At 43.9% G+C, this 22,295-nt stretch overlaps 1 protein-coding gene across 1 annotated transcript in view; it reads right to left on the reverse strand.

The window, feature by feature from the left end:
• The window catches only part of APPL2 (adaptor protein, phosphotyrosine interacting with PH domain and leucine zipper 2), a 92,778-nt gene that overhangs the window by 25,378 nt on the left and 45,105 nt on the right, over positions 1–22,295 (reverse strand). Inside the window, exons 7-10 of the mRNA XM_029601533.1 lie at positions 21,665–21,723; positions 14,713–14,859; positions 13,482–13,564; positions 845–1,003 (exon numbers count right to left, since the gene is read on the reverse strand). Of these exons, the coding sequence (XP_029457393.1) occupies positions 845–1,003; positions 13,482–13,564; positions 14,713–14,859; positions 21,665–21,723 (448 nt within the window). The remainder of the gene's footprint in view (positions 1–844; positions 1,004–13,481; positions 13,565–14,712; positions 14,860–21,664; positions 21,724–22,295) is intronic.

The following is a 22,295-nucleotide window of genomic DNA, read 5'->3' on the forward strand; positions in this document are numbered from 1 at the left end:
AGCATGGGATCTTCTTGGTGTTTGCGTAATTGCCAGGTTTTGTGGCCTGGTTTGGCCACTGTTGGAAACAGGATGCTGGGCTTGATGGACCCTTGGTCTGACCTAGCATGGCAATTTCTTATGTTCCAAAACATGTGAATTTTCCCAGTTCTTCTGTTGGGCCAAAGATTTTGTAGGATCCATTCAGTTCTAACACAACTTTTTAATTACAAACACTCACTAATCCTTGATGTCACTCTTTTGAGGTAGACACATGCTGGGAAACTATAAATGCCCAAATACCTCCCATTTCGGCAGCCCTTGCTGCCTATATCAGGGGCTTCTTTATCACCGAAATCAGGAGACTTCCTCACAACTTGAACATGGCAGACATGTGAGAAAGCTCTTCCTTTTTGTTTGTCTTTTTGACATACAGCAGGTATAGAAGACAAGTGCGTTATAGTGACATATGAAGTCTTTGGCATGTCATGTGATATTCTCCCTTTAATGAGATGACATGGTAATTTTTCCAAATTTCTCATTATTCTTTAATGAAAAGTAAATGCACATAAAGTTGGCCTCAGAGAAAAGAGGGTAAGAGCTCAAAAGATTAAATGCAAAAAAAGAATAGGGTAGGAGATTTTGGATTAGGTTTTGGTTGAGCACAGGCTACCAAACAAGGTTACAACTGCACCAAGAGACCAACATGATGAAGATGCTCTGCCAGAGCCTCCTCAACTTTCTTTGCACCTGGAAGTGAATTACAAAGGAAATTTCACTGTGATCTAGGAAAGCTATCTTCAAATCATTATTACTAACTTTTACTTAATATAGTGTACAAAATTAAAGTACAGCTCTCTCTTACCTCCTAATGTTGAGGTAGCCAGACTTCTGAATGAGATTTCTATTTATCACTGAAGAGACTACATCACAGTCTGGGGTGTAGACAAATTCATCGCCTGATAGCAGCTCTTGCTGGGACAGCCTCATGGCTTCACAGTCGGCGTCAAGGTCTTCCTGTATACTACAAAAAATGAAAAACACTTTGTTAGCCAGAGACAAAATGCAGAAAGCAAGGGTAGTTAGGTGGTTGTTATATTTTCCTGTCCTCTTTCTACCCATTTTCTGGGTGCTGAGGATAGGGTGATAATGGTCCAAACATGGTGATAATGACCTTCTCTTTTCAGAATACTGCAGAGGTTTGCCATGCTCGCTAACAGGGAGAATGTCTCTAATGTCCAGGTGGGTGCCCATCTCAGCACCAGTGATCAAACTGTATGGTTTGATATTGCAAATAGGATACGGAAAAGTCACACGAAGACCCAAGTTCTTCATTTCAAAAATATGGACTTTGTTGAAATGGGGAAGTACCTGGAAGGAGAACTAGAAGACTGGGAAAAAATGAGACAGGTGGAACAATTACTAAGGCGACAAATCTATATGTTAGAAAAGTAAACTAAAGCATGAGAAATAAGAAATCTATCTGGTTCTCAAAGGAGGTGGCTGAGAAAATAAAGGTTAAAAGAACAGTGTTCAGGAAATATAAAGGATCCCAAAGGGAGGGACACAATTAAGAATATCTGGTCAAACTGTGGGAGATGAAGAAAGTAATCCAGAAAGCAAAAAGTCAAGCGGAAGAAAGGATTGCCCAAGAGGTAAAGTGAGGTGACAAAATATTTTTCAGATACAGAAGAGAAAGTAGAAAAGTCCAAAGTAGTATAGTGAAATTGAAAGGTGAAAAGGATCAATATGTGGAGAGAGACAAAGAAAAGGCAGAAATATTAAACAAATACTTCAGTTCGGTGTTCACTAAAGATGATCCTGGAGAAGGAAAATGGAGGGGGGTGGAGTAGAACAAAAGAGAATGTATGGGAAGAGCTAGGAAAACTGAAATTGGACAAGGCCATGGGGCTTGATGAGGTTCATCCGAGGATACTGAGGGAGCTCAGAGATGTGGCTGGCAGGTCCGCTGCTTGACCTGTTCAATAGATCCCTGGAAACGGGAGTGGTGCCAAGTGATTGGAGAAGAACGATGGTGGTCCCGCTTCACAAGAGTGGAAGCAGAGAGGAAGCTGGAAACTACAGGCTGGTTAGCCTCACCTCGGTGGTGGAAAAAGTAATGGAGACACTGCTGAAGGAAAGAATAGTGAACTATCTACAGTCAGAAGAGCTGCTAGACCAGAGGCAGCATGGATTCACCAGGGGAAGGTCCTGTCAGACAAATCTGATTGGGTGACTAAGGAATTGGATTGAGGAAGAGTGCTCAATGTGATCTACTTGGATTTTAGCAAAGCTTTTGATATGATTCCACAAAGGAGGCTTGTGAATAAACTATGAGAAACTTGGGAGTGAGCACCAAGGTGGTAACCTGGATTACAACTGGTTGACAGATAGAAGACAGCGCGTGATTTTAAATGGAATCTAGTCTGAAGAGAGAGAACGGTATTAAGTGGTGTGCCACAAGGATCTTGTTGGGACAAGTCCTGTTTAATATCTTTGTGAGTGACATTGCGGAAGGGATAGAAGGTAAAGTTTGTCTTTTTGCGGATGATACTAAGATATGCAATAGAGTGGACCCGCCGGAAGGAATAGAGAGAATGAGACGTGATTTAAGGAAGCTTGAACAGTGGTCAAAAATATGGCAGCTGGGATTCAATGCCAAGAAGTGCAGAGTCATGCATCTGGGGTGTGGAAATCCAAAAGAGCTGTACGTCTTGGAGGGTGAAAGGCTGTTGTGCATGGAGCAAGAGAGGGACCTTGGCATGATAGTGTAGCAAATGTGACAAGGTGATAGCTAAAGCCAGAAGAATGCTGGGCTGCATAGAGAGAGGAATAACCAGTAAGAATAAGGAAGTGATAATCTCCTTGTACAGGTCCTTGGTGAGGCCTCACCTGGAGTATTATGTTCAGTTCTGGAGATCGTATCTCAAAAGGGATAGAGATAGGATGGAGGTGGTCCAGAGAAGGGCAACAAAAATTGTGGGGGGGTCTCCATCAAATGACTTATGAGGAGAGGTTGAAGGACCTAAATATGTATCCCCTGGAGGAGAGGACATACAGGGGAGATATGATACAGATCTTCAGATACCTGAAAGGTTTTAATGATGCACAAATGACAAACCTTTTCAGTTGGAAAGAAATCAATTGAACTAGGGGTCACGTAATGAAACTCCAGGGAGGACGACTCAGAACTAACGTCAGGAAATATTTCTTCACGGAGAGGGTGGTGGATGCCTGAAATGCCCTTCCAGAGGAGGTGGCGAAGACAAAAATGGTGAAAGATTTGAAAGGGGCATCGGATAAACACTGTGGATCCCTAAAGGCTGGAGGATGGAAATGAAAAAAAAAAAAAAAAAAGAGTGCATGGGGGTAACTTGCTGGTGTGGTAGTTACTAACCTTAACCAACATGCCTGATACTTTGGATGCAACTCCAACAATGCTCTCTGCTTCAACAGCAAGCGGTAACAAGGGAATTGGACTCAGAAGCAACCAACAAGGGCCCTGACTTTGACGGTTTGGGAAACTAAGTAAGGGGGTGACTTGTATGGCGCAGCAGATGCTACCCTAAGCTTGCTGGGCAGACTGGATGGACCGTTTGATCCTTTTCTGCCATCATTTTCTATGTTTTTGTGTTTCTATGTCCTTCACTGAGGACCCTGCTTAGCTTCTGAGATCTAAGTTCCAGTTTTCCTTGCCGGGGGGGGGGGGGGGGGGCACAGAACATGGGCACACCTGAGCAGGTGCGTTATCTTTATGCATCAGTCAACTACTGGGCGCTTGCCTCTCATACTCCCCTTTTCTGTTTCCTTTCCAAAAACCTAAATGGTACAGTGATCCACAGCTGCTGCTGCTGCTGCTTATCATGGTTTGTAAAGCCTTTTGAGATAGGGTGCATAACAAAAGAGCTATACAAAACCTGTCAGCAATTCCTTTCTTTTTCTGAAATGTCACGGAGCACAGTTTCAGAACACAAATAAAAAAAAAAAAGCTCATCTGCGATCAAGCTAAGAAACAAAAATTCATTACGCACAGTAATCTGCTTCAGCAGAAAGAAAGGAAGGCTGAGAATGTGCGACATGGATTAATAACGGCTGGAATGAAGCAGGTGAGAACCTCGCTGAGATTTCGTTCAGCACTGAGCAGCCTCTCCTAGTTTTCCTCAGTGATGTGACAGAAGCCATGGGCAATATTTTTGAGGTTCTCTCCTTGCTTCTAGGCCATGCAGAGCTCCATCATGGGGAATCTGCCACTGAAGATTACTATGAAAATAAGGAGAGTTTAGAGGGAATTTAGATATAAAAAATAACAGCGGAAGCCACCACAAAGCAAAGTCTGCACCCTAACAGACATGAGTGGCAAGTTCATTTGTTCCTAGTAATGTCCTTTCTTTGGCTTTCTCTCTCAGGCCGATACAGTAAAGTGCGGCCGCGGTTACCCTGCTTCTAACCCGCTTTCTACTCACAATTTGGCCGCGTTAGTCCTACCTGTGATTCACTATCCCTTTTAACCCATCCTTACCGCCTCTTTAAATCTACGGGTAACCCTTTCCACCCGCGGCATGTATATGAGATGTAAACGATCGGATTAGCTATTCCCTCCCACACAGTAACGTGCGCCCCGATTATCGCCTTTTTAAACCTGCAGTTTTGCCGTGCGTTTAACTTGCTAATTTACCGCCTACCCCTACCCCTGCGTTAGTGTGGAGCGTCAGGCAAGCCGAGACGAAATTTCACGGGCCACAGAGCAGCCCCAGCCAGCCCCGCTTCACTGCCTGACCCCCTAACTCCCCGGAACAAGACCGAAGTGAATCGGGCAAACTTTCCGCCAGCCCCCGCTCACCTGCTCTGGCCGCGTCCATCTGCCGCTGACAGCTCCGGAGCAGCCCCAGTCCTCTCTCCCCTCCTCCCGGGGACAGCCGGCGGCGAGAGCGGCTTCAGCAGCCCGGGGCGGATTGGGCGCTCCCCATGGCTCCCTATTCTCTAAAACGTAATGAGTGAAAGCCGTGACCTGAGCGCCCGGCTGGACGTCCGAGGTCACGGCGTACACTCATTACGTTTTAGAGAATAGGGAGCCATGTGGAGCGCCCGATCTGCCCCGGGCTGCTGAAGCCGCTCTCGCCGCCGGCTGTCCCCGGGAGGAGGGGAGAGAGGACTGGGGCTGCTCCGGAGCTGTCAGCGCGGGAGATGGACGCGGCCAGGGCAGGTGAGCAGGGGCTGGCGGAAAGTTTGCCCGATTCACTTCGGTCTTGTCCCGGGGAGTTAGGGGGTCAGGCAGTGAAGCGGGGCTGGCTGGGGCTGCTCCGGAGCTGTCAGCGTGGGAGATGGATGCGGCCAGGGCAGGTGAGCGGGGGCTGGCAGAAAGTTTGGGGGGGAGTTAGGGGGTCAGTCAGCCCTTCTCCTGTATCCACTTCCTGGTACCTGTCATTTCAAATGTCATTTGAAATGACAGGTACCAGCGTACCCAGTATACTGTATAGGCGCTGTATAGCGCCTATACAGTAAAATGGATTGCGCTTCCTGGACGTGTGTTGTACGCGGCTTGCATTTGCATGCCATTTAAATACAGTATCGAGTGGTATGTGTTTCAAACTGTGCGTGCGGCAAACGCGGGTGCGCCCGGCACTAACGCACCCCTTTCTACCGCACCTTACTGTATCGGTCCGTCTGTCTGTTGGCTTCTCCTCTACTATAGTGGTTCAATTTAATATGCAAACTGGAACGTCAACCTGAGTCCTGACAATTAGGCTACCTGTGGAGAATGCACCACCCTGGGGGAAAGTCTAGTAACTGGAAACATGAAGATCAGACTTTGAACATGGCTACCTGCTGCTTTTGCCCAAACTTGCGAAATTGTCCCTCTCTTTCTGTTTTCCTAAACCACATTGCCCCAGTGTAGTACAGTATGCTAACATACTCGAGTTGTCCTTCAAACACTTCCTGGTATACAGTTTGTGCAAAAAGCGAGAGATAAAACCAAAATGTCTTCCTCGACTCCTTTGCTGTTTTTAAAATGTTCAAGGTGAACCTTGGCAGAGTGATCAGCAGTTACATTTGGGATCATACTCCAAGGCTGCAGTCATAAGCAAGTGCTGCAGTTTCAAGGAAATGGGATGCATAGAGATGAAATGATGACTATTTATTAACCACGAACATTTTGATTCATTTGCGGAAATTTTTCTAACAAGTCACAAAGACAAAGGCATGATTCTCACGTTGCACACAGGAGGGCACATTCTTGCTCAGCTGCTAAATCTACTCCCAGCTGGAGCTCGGTCTCCACAAGAAAACACCGCGGAGTTTTTAGTTGCAGGAAAGGCTTCTAAAGGGTCAATTTTCAAACTGCCTGCATTGCTGCAAAATCACGAATACTTTTATCCATTTCAAAACTTGCTTCAGGGTAACGTATTGGTAGGGATCTGCACCTACTTTTCCCCCCAACTAAATCTACACACCAGGGTTTTGAAAATCCAAATCTATGCACATAATTTACTGTCCAACCTAACCCTGCTCCAGGAACACCTCCTCTATAATGTGGGTAAAAGTACCTGCCACATCTTACTACGCGTGCACTTTTACCCAAGCACAGGAGGGGCAATGTTTCAGACAGGAGATTTATACAGATAAAACCCTTTTTACCGGACATAAATCCCTTTGAAAATTGCATAATAACTCCTTATAAAATTGTGTGGGATTTGTATGCATAAAAATATGCACATGAAATTTAACACAAAATTGGGTTATGTGCATAAAAAAATTGGGGCGGATTTTAAAAGGGTTACGAGCGTAACCCTTAAAAAAAAAAAACCCTGCGCGCGCCGAGCCTATTTTGCATAGGCTCGGCGGTGCGCGCAAGCCCTGGGACACGCATATGTCCCGGGGCTTGCAAAAAGGGGCGGGGCGGGGCCTGAGCCTCCAGGCAGAGTAGCCATTTGCCACTATGCCCAGGGTCGCGGGCCAGCCATCGGCCGGTGCGCGTAACTTCAACAAAGGTAAAAGGGGGGGGGGGGGGCGGAAGGAAATCGGAGCGGCCTCGGAGGGAACGGAGGCAGGCTGCGCGGCTCGGCGCACACAAGTTGCACAATTGTGCACCCCCTTGCGCGCACCGACCCTCGATTTTAAAATCTGCCCCATAATGTTCTGGTGGGAGTGGAGCTGGAATTTACATGTATACTTTAAACATAGAAACATGGCAGATAAATAAAGAACATATGGCCTATCTAGGTTATCCTTTATTACTACTTAAAATGTTAACATTTAATCGTAAGTTTTAGACCGCGCCAACGCTCGAAGACAGTCATAAAACTGGCAGACAGCGTCTGTGTCATATCATTACCACATCAGTTACCTAAAATGTCGCACAGCTTTACCACCCTCCCTCATCTCCCCATAACCGATACTTTGTTACTGTTCCGCAACTTTGTGTTTCATAATTTCAAATAATCTCGTTCTATAAATTGTCAAAGTTATATTGGTTTTTTTTTTCAATAATTTATATGGAGTTGTTTCTGTTAATTTCCTCTAAATCTGTAACATGTTGTTTTACCTGTAAACCGGAGTGAAGGCAGCTAGCTAAACTTCGGTATATAAAAGCCTTTAAATAAATAAATAAAATAGGTTGCACAGCCACTCCAGCTACTAAGCTTTACAATCCCTACCACTCCCTCAGAGATTCCCTGTGTTTATCCCATGCTTTCTTGAATTCAGATGCTGTTTTTGTCTCCACCACCTCCACAGGGAGGCCATTCCATGCAGACACCACCTTCTGTAAAGAAATATTTCCTTAGATTACTCCGAAGGCTATTTTTTCACAGTAAGAACATAAGAACATAAGAAATTGCCATGCTGGGTCAGACCAAGGGTCCATCAAGCCCAGCATCCTGTTTCCAACAGAGGCCAAAACCAGGCCACAAGAACCTGGCAATTACCCAAACACTAAGAAGATCCCATGCTACTGATGCAATTAATAGCAGTGGCTATTCCCTAAGTAAAATTGATTAATAGCAGTTAATGGACTTCTCCTCCAAGAACTTATCCAAACCTTTTTTGAACCCAGCTACACTAACTGCACTAACCACATCCTCTGGCAACAAATTCCAGAGCTTTATTGTGCGTTGAGTGAAAAAGAATTTTCTCCAATTAGTCTTAAATGTGCTACTTGCTAACTTCATGGAATGCCCCCTAGTCCTTCTATTATTCGAAAGTGTAAATAACCGAGTCACATCTACTCATTCAAGACCTCTCATGATCTTAAAGACCTCTATCATATCCCCCTCAGCCGTCTCTTCTCCAAGCTGAACAGCCCTAATCTCTTCAGCCTATCCTCATAGGGAAGCTGTTCCATCCCCTTTATCATTTTGGTTGCCCTTCTCTGTACCTTCTCCATCGCAACTATATCTTTTTTGAGATGCGGCGACCAGAATTGTACACAGTATTCAAGGTGTGATCTCACCATGGAGCGATATTCCTACTTTTGATTTTAAAAAGCATGCACATAGTTAACTTACACAAGCTGCATGCTGCCAAGAAGAGGTGAAACTATGCGTGGTTAGTTTCTGCATGCTATTTAGGATAATTTGCAAAGTCAACTTATGCATATCATTTTGGTTTGAAAATTTGCATAACTTAATGCATTTTGGCAAGGCACAGGTTATAAGCGTAGTTATAAAACAACCCACTGAAAAGCAGACAGAAAGCCTTGTATTTCAGAAAGCTGTAGGCGATACCTAAGAACATTAGAAAATGCCATACTGGGTCAGACCAAGGGTCCATCGAGCCCAGCATCCTGTTTCCAACAGTGGCCAATCCAGGCCATAGGAACCTGGCAAGTACCCAAAAACTAAGTCTATTCCATGTTACCATTGCTAATGGCAGTGGCTATTTATTCTCTAAGTGAACTTAATAGCAGGTAATGGACTTCTCCTCCAAGAACTTATCCAATCCTTTTTTAAACACAAGTATACTAACTGCACTAACCATCCTCTGGCAACAAATTCCAGAGTTTAATTGTGCATTGAGTGAAAAAGAACTTTCTCCTATTAGTTTTAAATGTGCCCCATGCTAACTTCATGGAGTGCCCCCTAGTCTTTCTACTATCCGAAAGAGTAAATAACCAATTCATTTCTACCCGTTCTAGACCTCTCATGATTTTAAACATCTCTATCATATCCCCCCTCAGCCGTCTCTTCCCCAAGCTGAAAAGTCCTAACTTCTTTAGTCTTTCCTCATAGGGGAGCTGTTCCATTCCCCTTATCATTTTGGTAGCCCTTCTCTGTACCTTCTCCATTGCAATTATATCTTTTTTGAGATGTGGCGACCAGAATTGTACACAGTATTCAAGGTGCGGTCTCACCATGGAGCGATGCAGAGGCATTATGACATTTTCCGTTTTATTCACCATTCCCTTTCTAATAATTCCCAACATTCTGTTTGCTTTTTTGACTGCTGCAGCACACTGAACTGACGATTTCAATGTGCCTAGATCTCTTTCTTGGGTTGTAGCACTTAATATGGAACCCAACATTGTGTAATTATAGTATGGGTTATTTTTCCCTATGTGCATCACCTTGCACTTATCCACATTAAATTTCATCTGCAATTTGGATGCCCAATTTTCCAGTCTCACAAGGTCTTCCTGCAATTTATCACAATCTGCTTGTGATTTTAACTACTCTGAACAATTTTATGTCATTCTCAAATTTGATTATCTCACTCGTATTTCTTTCCAGATCATTTATAAATATATTGAAAAGTAAGGGTCCCAATACAGATCCCTGAGGCACTCCAATGTCCACTCCCTTCCACTGAGAAAATTGTCCATTTAATCCTACTCTGTTTCCTGTCTTTTAGCCAGTTTGCAATCCACGAAAGGACATTGCCACCTATCCCATGACTTTTTACTTTTCCTAGAAGCCTCTCATGAGGAACTTTGTCAAACGCCTTCTGAAAATCCAAGTATACTACATCTACCAGTTCACCTTTATCCACATGTTTATTAACTCCTTCAAAAAAATGATGAGGCAAGACTTGCCCTGGGTAAAGCCATGCTGACTTTGTTCCATTAAACCATGTCTTTCTATATGTTCTGTGATTTTGATGTTTAGAACACTTTCCACTATTTTTCCTGGCACTGAAGTCAGGCTAACCGGTCTGCAGTTTCCCGGATCACCCCTGGAACCCTTTTTAAATATTGGGGTTACATTTGCTATCCTCCAGTATTCAGGTACAATGGATGATTTTAATGATAGGTTACAAATTTTTACTAATAGGTCTGAAATTTCATTTTTTAGTTCCTTCAGAACTCTGGGGTGTATACCATCCGGTCCAGGTGATTTACTACTCTTCAGTTTGTCAATCAGTCCTACCACATCTTCTAGGATCACCGTGATTTGGTTCAGTCCATCTGAATCATTACTCATGAAAACCTTCTCCAGTACAGGTACCTTCCCAACATCCTCTTCAGTAAACACTGAAGCAAAGAAATCATTTAATCTTTCTGCGATGGCTTTATCTTCTATGTGCCCCTTTAACCCCTCCATCATCTAATGGTCCAACTGACTCCCCCTCACAGGCTTTCTGCTTCAGATATATTTTAAAAAGATTTTACTGTGAGTTTTTGCCTCTACAGCCAACTTCTTTTCAAATTCTCTCTTAGCCTGTCTTATCAATGTCTTACATTTAACTTGCCAACGTTTATGCTTTATCCTATTTTCTTCTGTTGGATCTTTCTTCCAATTTTTGAATGAAGATCTTTTGGCTAAAATAGCTTCTTTCACCTACCCTTTTAACCATGCCGGTAATCATTTTGCCTTCTTTCCACCTTTCTTAATGTGTGGAATACATCTAGACTGTGCTTCTAGAATGGTATTTTTTTTTACAATGACCACGCCTCTTGGACATTTTTTACTTTTGTAGCTGCTCCTTTCAGTTTTTTTCTAACAATTTTTCTCATTTTATCAAAGTTTCCCTTTTGAAAGTTTAGCAGAGAGCCTTGGATTTGCACACTGTTCCCCTTCCGGTCATTAAATCAAATTTGATCATATTATGATCACTATTGCCAAGCGGCCCCACTACCGTTACCTCTCTCACCAAGTCCTGTGCTCCACTGAGAATTAGATCTAAAATTGCTCCCTCTCTCGTTGGTTCCTGAACCAATTGCTCCATAAAGCTATCATTTATTCCATCCAGGAACGTTATCTCTCTAGCGTGTCCCGATGATACATTTACCCAGTCAATATTGGGGTAATTGAAGTCTCCCATTATTACTGCACTACCAATTTTGGTTAGCTTCCCTAATTTCTCTTAGCATTTCACTGTCCGTCTCACCATCTTGACCAGGTGGACGGTAGTATACCCCTATCACTATAGTCTTCCCCGACACAAAAGGGATTTCTACCCATAAAGATTCAATTTTGTATTTAGTCTCATGCAGGATGTTTATCCTGTTGGACTCTATGCCATCCCGGACATAAAGCGCTGCACCTCCTCCCGGGTGCTCCTCTCTGTCATTGCGATATAATTTGTACCCTGGTATAGCACTGTCCCATTGGTTATCCTCTTTCCACCATGTCTCTGAGATGCCAATTAAGTCTATGTCATCATTCACTGCTATACATTCTAATTCTCCCATCTTACTTCTTAGACTTCTGGCATTAGCATACAAACATTTCAAAGTTTGTTTTTGTTTGTATTTTCATTCTGCTTTTTAATTGATAGGGATAAGTTAGAATTTTTTTAGCTCAGGTGAGTTTTTAGTTACAGGCACTTGGACTACTTTTCTTATTATTGGAACCTCACTGTCAGGATGCCCTAAATCTAATGCATCATTAGTATCCTTTGAAGATACCTCTCTCCGAACCATGTGCTGCTGAGCGACTGTCAGCTTTCCCCTTTGTTCTAGTTTAAAAGCTGCTCTATCTCCTTTTTAAAGGTTAGTGCCAGCAGTCTGGTTCCACCCTGGTTGAGTTGCAGCCCATCCCTTCGGAAGAGACTCCCCCTTCCCCAAAAGGTTCCCCAGTTCCTAACAAAACTGAATCCCTCTTCCTTGCACCATCGTCTCATCCACGCATTAAGACTCCGGAGCTCTGCCTGCCTGCACGTGGAAGAGGGAGCATTTCAGAGAATGCTACCCTGGAGGTTCTGGATTTAAGCTTTCTACCTAAGAGTCTAAATTTGGCTTTCAGGACCTCCCTCCCACATTTTCCTATGTCGTTGGTGCCCACATGTACCATGACAGCCGGCTCCTCCCCAGCACTGTCTAAAATCCTATCTAGGTGACGCGCGAGGTCCGCCACCTTCGCACCAGGTAGGCATGTTACCAGGCGATCCTCACGCCCACCAGCCACCCAGCTATCTACATTCCTAATAATTGAATCACCAACTATGACGGCCGACCTAACCCTTCCCTCCTGGGCAGTAGGCCTTGGGGAGATATCCTCAGTGCGAAAGGACAATGCATCACCTGGAGAGCAGGTCCTTGCTACAGGATCCTTTCCTGATGCACCTGGTTGGTGTTCTCCCATCATGAGACCTTCTTCCTCCAAGGCAGCACCTGGGCTGCCAGTCTGAAGTTGGGACTCGACTTGTACATTTATATACTCTATCAGGGGCTTATGCTCTATCAGGGGCGGATTGGCCCATCGGGGGATCGGGCATCCCCCGGTGGGCCGGTTGCTCTAGTCACGTGGTCTGCCGAGCGCGGCTGTGACAGAACCGTGCTCGGCAGACCAAGTGGTATCTCCGGGGCGGCGAATCCCCAGGCCGGTAGTCAGCGGGAATCCGCCCCGTGCTCTATCATTAATATAACCACTTTTCTATGCTGACCTAAACAGCAACAGCTCTGCAATATGAGGCATCAAAAGCACAATGGGCAGATAGTCCTGTAACACTATCTACAAACAATTTTCCCACTGCAGAATTCCACTTTCTCACCAGTATTTATGCTAATGTGTTTAGCTATCTGAAATGTTAAGAATGTACAAAGTTTCCAAAAACAGAGATACTGAAGCAGGGACCTGCTCACCAAAGATTAAAGTTGGTGCACTTTGTGCTGAAAACTCCAGCTAATACAGGAAGAGATGATTTAACTAAATGTTTTTAAACTGGAATATAGCAGAAAAAAGTACACATAGGGAGCTCAACTTTTTAACAGTCTCCACTTGTTCAAAGTACTTCAGCTCTAACTTAGCATGGCATAGGTGCACATATTTACACCTGCCGGGGACAGGTAAAAATATACATGTGAACATTTACATGCATACTTTTCCGTTCTTAAAAGTACATGTTGTAAATGATTTCTGTGCTTTTCAGATTGTCTCTTTGCAAAATGGCCTGTGTGCTTACTCTTCCATGTACAACCTCCAGAGCAATTTTCAAAAAGCCATTTTATACACACAAACGCTCTTGAAAAGTTCTCCCACAATGTATCATCTTACACGTGGTCTTACGGGAAGGGGATAGTACTTGCTGGAATTCTTAGGAAATGTACATTCACTATAGCATGTTACCTTTGAATCCTGTTTGATACAGATGATAAAAAGTCATCCATCCTTTGAGAAACCATATCTGCCCCCTTCTTAAGAAAGCAAATCTGAAAAATAGCAAGAGATAATTGAAAGTTTATGTATGAAAAACGCTAAGATCTCAAAAGAGTCAGTCAAGTTTATAGCTGTATGTCAATGAAACAATCTCTTTCAGCTCCACCAAATGACCAAATTAGTATGAAGCAGTTCCATACAAGCTTCAATATAATGCCCATAATGCCTTCGCAGTCCTAACACACCTGCAGTTTTGATAAATCCACTTCTATCAGACGTGGACCTTTCCCTTATCTAGAAGGCACCAAATAGGGCTGAAAAGGACTTCAAGAGGTCATTTTTAGTCCTCTCTTGCCTGCAGACAGGATGCACTGCACCTACCCCATCCTAGACAAAATGTTTGCTTGCAAACCTCCAATGGAAGAAAATCCAGCAACAACCTAGGTAACTTGCTTCAGTTACTGACCATCCTTCCAGCTAAAATGTTCTATTAAGTTTTAAATATTCCCCTCTGTATTTTTAAACCCAGTACTTCTCGTTCTTTCCTTAGTGGAAAGAGAACCATCTATCGTGGTCATCACTGGAATTCTCCCCCTTTATGTATCTGAAGGCTACTATTACGTCACTCCTCAGTCTGCTCTTTTCCAGGCTAAAAATGAACCCAAACCCCTTTGACCTATCTTGCTTTCATTTGTATGGTGGTGCACCCAAGTTGTGGCATTTAGAATAAACTAAATGAAGCCAAGGCCAAGTTCCCATTTATGCAACTGCTGCATTTACCTGCATGAACAAAGCAGGGACCAGCTCCCAAGCCTGAAGCGTTACTCCGTGTTTCTATGGCCACCCAACAGACTAAGGGGCAACTTCCAAAAAGTCTGCGTTGGGAACAAAGCTGGCAGGTAACCTCTTACCCACGAACTTTGCATTGTTTTCAAAGAAGAAGGCATGCGTATACTTTCACTTTAAAAACTTCTTGCGGGTACAAAGTACCCGGGGAATGCTGCATCTCCTTTATTGTGCGGGAATATACACCCCCAGGATCGCGTCTCCCTGTTCTATACGTTTAGCAGCATCAGAGGACTGGCAACTTTCAGATGGCACATTTCCCCGGGTAAACCGCTATCTAGCTGCATGAATGCCTCTGAAAACTGTCCTCTTTTGACCAAGTAAGTAATCGTTGCAGTACGCTGGCTTCACATACCTGTCCTCGAGTATATCCCAGCATGGGCTCCATCACTGCAATTCTCTTTCTGTACTGGAGAGCATTCAGTGCACAATAGTACTGCAAGGAGGAGAGATGCTGTTTTCTTCTTACGTTTGCCACCTCCTTTGCAACCTCTGTCTTTAGCTGAAGAATCATTAATGCAGAGTTTCAAGCAGCTGGTAGGTGCCCACAATGCAGTGCACAGCAATTTTATGGAAACAGCCAGAGTACTGTAATTTATTACATCCTAAAGGCACTTTATATTTCATTTGAGAACATAGGCCCGATTCACTTTAAGATTTTTTTGCCCGTAGAGACAGGATAGGAGAATAACTTTAAAGGTAAATTTAAAAAAATCCAATGCGACATCAAATTAGAGATGTGCGCACCAGTCGGGCTGGCGCACGCCCACCGAATTTTAAAAGCCGCCAAAGTGCTCGCGTATCTCCGGCAGCATGCACATCTCACTCAGATTGAAAGAGGGGTGGAGTCTGGGTGGGGCATGGGCATTTCGAGGCAGGGCCAAGAGATATGCATGCAACTACTTGGTGCATGCCCTGGTCAAGTGCCATGTAAGTTTACTTCTGCTATGAAGGTGTAAATATTAAAAAAAAAAAAAAAAATAGCAGTCCATGAGGGGTTTTAAGGACCTAGTTAACTGGGCGAACTGGTGGATGAACTGGAGAAACTGGCAATGGCGGGGACGTGTGCCCCTTCCCCCAACGCCGTCAAAGCGGGATTTGCAGGCTTATTCTCATGTAAATTTAAAAATGAATGCAAATGTGTGCGCACCTAGGCTATTTTATAATGCGCATATATATGTACAAGTTATAAAATGGCTGCATCCCTGGGGGGCGCACTGGCATACACGCGCTGATGTTTACCCGCATGCTGGTTTGAAAGTTACCGTACCAATGAATCAGGCACTATCTGTAATAACGTCATAAAAGTAAGAATCAAGAAAAAAGCTTAATGTAAATATCATGATTAAGGATGCATATATGAAGCTGAAAGTTTGTCATGAATACAAATAACGTGGTCTAAAATGTCTTGCTCCCTTCATTGTCCCCACTGCTAAAATACGAGGCCTAGATTTACTAAGCTGCGAGATGGCTACAACATGCATTAAACAGCTTTTAATGCGCGATATAACCATATCGCTATGATATTGCACAACGTTTGGGCCTGAATCCCACCCCTATTATAATGAGCTGCTTTGCATGATGACATCTGCATGCATGAATTTTGTAAATCTATGCAAAGCAACTCATATATATCTAATCCTATGCTAATAAAATAACCAGACTGCCCTAGAAAAAAAAAGTCAGCTCCATTATTTTATCACTTTTGATGGAAGTGTAGCTATTTTCCCGTGGGAGCATCGGAACGCAAACACGAGTCCTCAATGGTCCTGCAGGAAAATTTAAAGGGCCAAGTGGCCTGAAAACTAACCCCCCACTCCCCCAAATTTGAGAAAAAGACCTCTGGGAGTCTTTTGAGATCCCTGCCCGCCTCCCACTCGCTGCCTTCCAAGGCAGCAAGGATCCCCCAAAAAGGCATGAGCTTTCATACCACGTGGAGACAGCACAGCCTCTACCCGTCCTTCTCCTTTTTCATAAAAATTGCCCTAGATGCAAGGAAAAAAACCTCTTCTCTTCCAAAATCCTCCCCCACCCAGCACCAACCCCCACCTCCTCCCCCCTAGGTACAAACTGAGAAAATCCCAGGGTCTAGTGGCCCCTCAAACCATTCCCCCCACCCCCAACAAAAAAAAAGAGACCCTGGCGGAATAGGGGAGAGGTCACCCTGACCTCCCACCCCCTATCTGTAAGGCGGCTCATTGGTGAATATATAGAGGGGGCACAGAGCATCCCAAAATAATATCATCTGACTTTGCCTTTCTCACGTGACAGGGGCGAAGATCACGACAGGGCCGGAGCTGGGATGGGCTCCAGACCACAAACTATACACCAATGAGCCTTCTTACAGGTAAGGGGTTCAGGGTACCCCCCCCCCCCCGACCACTATGGTCTTTATTTTTCTGGTGGGGGGAGGGGCTTGGGAGGGCCACTAGACACCAAGGATCTTCTTAGATTTGAACCTGGAGGGAGGGGGGTGAGGACTGCTCGGGCGGGGGAGGATTTTGGAAGGAGGGGGGGTTTCTTACATCATGGGCAATTTATGAAAAAGGGGAGGGGGTTTAGGAAGGGAAGGGGCCATGGCCATGCTTTTTGAAAGCTCATGTTTTGTTTTGGGGGGGAGGTGTCCACGCTGCCTCAGAAGGCAGTGGGGGGAATGGGGGTCTCAATAAGACACCCTGGAGGGAATTTTGAGGTTTTGTTGGACAGGGGGAGGTGATTTTAAGGCCTTGGGGCCTTTTACGCGATGGCAGCCCCAGCTGAAGAGGGCTGCCATCGTGAGATTGGGTCTTGTACCACAGCATGACTTTTATCATGTGTTCGTCCCACGATAAAAAAATTGTGCCATGATACACCCGCAGGTATTTGTCGGGGGGGGGGGGGGCATCCTGCATGATATTTCGACCCTCCTGTGTTACAATATCACAGCTTAGTAAATCCCCTGCCCCCAGTTTGTCTAGGAGATTTTAGAACTGATACTTCCAATATGTATGCTGTACAGCTCTCTGTATGAGAACATCATCATAATGTACACACTCAGATTGCCAATAGGGTCTAAAATGAGATCTATTAAAGCAAAGGCAGGACCAGTCCCTGAGAAGTCGAAGCCTGAATCCAGCAGCTAAGGACCTTGAAGGGGGCAGTACATTCCTTGTGTTCTTTATATGATTTGAGTGGTCGTCTCATGACAGAAATCTGGTTGAAGACATCCAAAAGATGGGAAAGAGAGGAGAAGTGGTGATCGTTGGGGACTTTAATCTGCCGGATGTAGACTGGAGAATCCCTTCTGCAGAATCTAACAATAGTAGAGAAATAGTGGATGCCCTGCAAGGGGCTTTGTTCAAACAAATGGTAATGGAACCCACACGAGAGGGAGCTATACTCGATTTAGTGCTCACACATAGAGATGATGTCTCTGATGTCCAGGTGGGCGCCCATCTCAGCACCAGTGATCAAACGGTATGGTTTCATATCACACACAGGATACGTAGAAGAAGCACGAAGACCCGAGTTTTGCAGTTCAAAAACACGGACTTTGATGAAATGGGGAAGTACCTGGAGGAAGAACTAAAAGGCTGGGAGAATGAGAAAGATGTGGATCAACAGTGGACCAATCTAAAAGGAGCAATCATCAAGCAAACTAATCTATATGTCAGAAAAGTAAAGAAAATCAAAAGGAAAATGAAACCTATCTGGTTCTCAAAGGAGGTGGCTGACAAAATAAAAGCTAAAAGAACAGCATTCAAGAAATATAAAGGATCCCAAAGGAGGAGCACAAAGAAGAATATATGGTATAACTGAGAGAGACGAAGAAAGTAATCAAGACGGCAAAATGTCAAGCGGAAGAAAGGATTGCCAAAGAGATAAAGAAAGGTGACAAAACATTTTTCAGATACATCAGAGAAAGGAGAAAATTTCAAAGTGGTATAGTGAAATTGAAAGGTGAAAAGGATCAATGTGTAGAGAGAGACAAAGAAATGGCAGAAATATTAAACAAATACTTCAGTTCGGTGTTCACTAAAGAGGACCCAGGAGAAGGACAGTCACTAGTTAGCAAGAAACTGGAGGGGATTGGAGTAGATGTAACTCCGTTTACAGTGGAGAATGTGTGGGAAGAGCTGGGGAAACTGAAAGTGGACAAAGCCGTGGGGCCCGATGAGGTTGATCCCAGGATACCGAGGGAGCTCAGATGTGCTGGCAGGTCCGCTGTGTGACCTGTTCAATAGATCCCTAGAAACAGGAGTGGTGCCGAGTGATTGGAGAAGAGCGGTGGTGGTCCCACTTCACAAGAGTGGGAGCAGAGAGGAGGCTAGTAATTATAGGCCGGTTAGCCTCACCTCGTTGGTGGGAAAAGTGATGGAGACGTTGCTGAAAGAGAGAATAGTGAACTAGCTACAGTCGGGAGAATTGCTGGACCAGAGGCAGGGGATTCGAACACGACTCATTGAACACAAAAGCTGCATAACTACGGAAAAGATCACAGCCCCTCTAGTGGTGCATTGTAAGCAATATAATCATACATTTGGAGAATTACGATGGAGGATTTTGGATAAAGTATTGATGCACCCGAGAGGAGGAGACATTAACAAAATTTTGAATTTTAAAGAACAACAGTGGATATTCAGGCTCGACACTGTCAATCCCAATGGATTAAATGCCTGCATTGAGTGGTACTCATTGATATAATGCACGCAGCTGTACGTAACGTCAACTTAAGATGGGGCGGAACTTGGGTTGTGGAAGTATATAGGAGGGTTCCGGTTTGGTGCCGGATGTAAAAAGCTAAAGAAACGCCGAGTCGCCATTGTGTGATTATAGCAATATGGAGCAAGATCGAACAGTGGGTATACACCAATATCGCTCGTTATTATGGAATAACTGTAAGTCCTACAAATGAACTCATTATTTTGAAAGTTAATAATTGACTGATTAAATTTAATTCTTTTGACGCAGAATTGGTAACCCTTGAGAAAGGACTGACAAATCTTGCCAGCAGTCCGAAACACGGTCCAGTGTCGGGTCATCGGTTCTTGCTTATCATAGCAAGACAGCAAAGGATGTGGATCGAGTACATTTCAGATAAGTGCTAATTTATGCACAAGATTTTTATGAAGCTAATTTTTAAATGCATAAGAAAAGATCTTGAAAAATAGAAGAAAAAATTTTCAAAAATGAATTGAATTGACCATATGATTAAATATAAGGCAGAGTTGGAAAACGCGCAAGCAAAAACGATGATGCCTATTATGAAGGTCAAAATTTACTTGTGTGAGAATTAAATACACTATTCGAAGCGTCTAAAATAATGGGTATGGTGAACTAGTATTGGCTATCTTAGTGAAGCTGAGATTCAATGCCAAGAAGTGCAGAGTCATGCATATGAGGTGTGGAAATCTGGAAGAACTGTATTCGATGGGGGGTGAAAGGCTGATGTGCATGGAGCAGGAGAGAGACCTTGGGGTGATAGTGTCTAACAATCTGAAGTCGGCGAAACAATGTGACAAGGCGATAGCTAAAGCCAAAAGAATGCTGGGCTGCATAAAGAGAGGAATATCGAGTAAGAAAAGGGAAGTGATGATCCCCTTGTACAGGCCCTTGGTGAGGCCTCACCTGGAGTACTGCGCTCAGTTCTGGACAGCGTATCTCCGAAGAGACAGAGACAGGATGGAGGAGACCCAGAGAAGGGTGACCAGAAAGGTGGATGGTCTTCATCAAATGACTTTTGAGGAGAGATTGAAGAATCTAAATATGTACACCCTGGAGGAAAGGAGGAGCAGAGGTGATATGATACAGACTTTCAGATACTTGAAATGTTTTAATGATCCAAAGATAACGACAAACCTTTTCCACTTGGAAAAAAATCAGCAGAACCAGGGGGTCACGATTTAAAACTCCAGGGAGGAAGACTCAGAACCAATGTCAAGAAGTATTTCTTCATGGAGAGGGTGGTGGATGCCTGGAATGACCTTCCGGAGGAACTGGTGAAGACCAAAACTGTAATGGACTTCAAAGGGGCGTGGGATAAACACTGTGGATCCATAAAGTTAGAGGATGTGAATGAAGAGTGGGTGTCTCACGGGAACGACGGCTACTACCTGGTGATAATACCCTTATTCAATAAATATACACACAGTTAATGCAACTCCAACATTGCTCTAAGCTTCAGCGGCAAGGAGGAAATGTGGAAAAAAGGATTTGCATTCACAAAAAAGCGGGGAGTAGCTTGCTTGTTACGGCGGTTAATACCTCAAACCAAATAAGCCTGATACTTCACTTTCAATGCATAGCCAGCATGACTCTCTGCTTCAACGGCAGGGGAAATGAAGAAACGTGGATCTATATTCAGGCAACATTCTGGATAAACAGATAAGCATGGGTGTAGCTTGCTTATTGTGGTGGTTAATACCCCTAACTAATTAATCTATTTCACTTAGATGTAGTTCCAACTCTGCTCTCTACATTAATGGCGGGGCTGGAAGGGAAATAGAATAAAAGAGGTTACTAAGAGCCAAGAGAAACAGATAAGTATGTGAGAGAAAAAAAAAAGTGCGAAAGCTTGCTGGGCAGACTGGATGGGCCGTTTGGTCTTCTTCTGCCGTCATTTCTATGTTTCTCTCTTTCCAGCACTGACACAGCACTATCATATCTATATGCTAGTGATTCCTGCGTCATCTCTCCCCGCGGCATATCACAAGCCAGACTCTGAAATCTTATCAGTCTCAAAAAAGCAGGAGCCTACAGAAAAAGCTGTCAAGAGGAAAAAAAGCTTGTGAGGATAGAACAGTGACCTTTCTGGCATGCCTTTTAAAGGGCAGCTTGCCACCAGCAGGAATGTCGTGGGATGCTACTTATGCCCATTTCACTTATCACATCCATTCAGAGGCTGAGCTTGCATTCTCTCTCCCTCTTATCTCTTTACTTTACAAAGCAGTGTCCTGACATTTTAATTTCTGCCTGGCAGTGCTCTCTGTACAGTTACAAGGCCATCACAGAATCCATATTTTGCCAGAATTGCAGCAGTGGTTTTGTCTGCATTTATTTTTCCTTATTTATAAGCTCTCTTTTCCTTTTTTTTTTTTTTTAATAAATCTTTGTCAAAAAAAGAAATCTTCACAACAGAGTTTTCTCATCACAGCAAAAAAAAAAAATACTGAGTGCAGGAATTTTTTTGACAGCATAAATTTTACTTGAAATATGTTGCCCTGCCAAATACTTCTCCACCCATCTCGCTAATCTGGTTGCTATTCGCCCAAGTAATGCGCACCATCATGGGCGCCGAAAACATATCCACGCAGAAGAAATTCTTTTACCTTCTCATTTTCTCTTCTTTTTGATAATCGGCTGTATTTTGCCATCGATATGTCGTGTTCTGTAAAAAGAAATATTTACAGTAAAAGGGCACCTTCCTCTGGACGCCGTGCAGGTCTAGCTAGCTTCTGCCGCATTAGAAGCCCCACACGAGCTACTTCAGCGGGAAAATGATTAGGATGTGCCTTGCCGAGGGCTGGTGATCCGGTTTAGAGAGAGAGGTTCCTCTGCTGCTTCACAGCGCTATACCCGAGCAAAAATTCTAAACAGCAGCACCACGGGACCGTGGAGAATAAAATATTCAGATCTTTCACGAGTAGTATAAAAAAAAATAACTAACAAACCCCAAAACTAGACTAGGGCACTGTATCCGTAGAGAATCTGGCACATAGCTGAAGCCAATGACGTGGTATATCAACAGCGGCAAAAAACAAAACAAACAGAGGAGCAATAGTTTTGTCATAGAAGATATAATGGGAGAAATCCTTCTGAGAAAGGAACAGAGCATTTAGGATGCTTTCCTCTGAGGTAGGTACACTACTACTACTACTACTACTACTAAATTTGTTTGGAAAGTATGGATATCCGAAATGTAAGAGGCCCTCTTCTCCCACTACTGTCAAATTCTTCCAT

This window comes from Rhinatrema bivittatum, chromosome 4, assembly GCF_901001135.1.
Source record: "Rhinatrema bivittatum chromosome 4, aRhiBiv1.1, whole genome shotgun sequence".
NCBI classification, from domain to species: Eukaryota; Metazoa; Chordata; class Amphibia; order Gymnophiona; family Rhinatrematidae; genus Rhinatrema; species Rhinatrema bivittatum.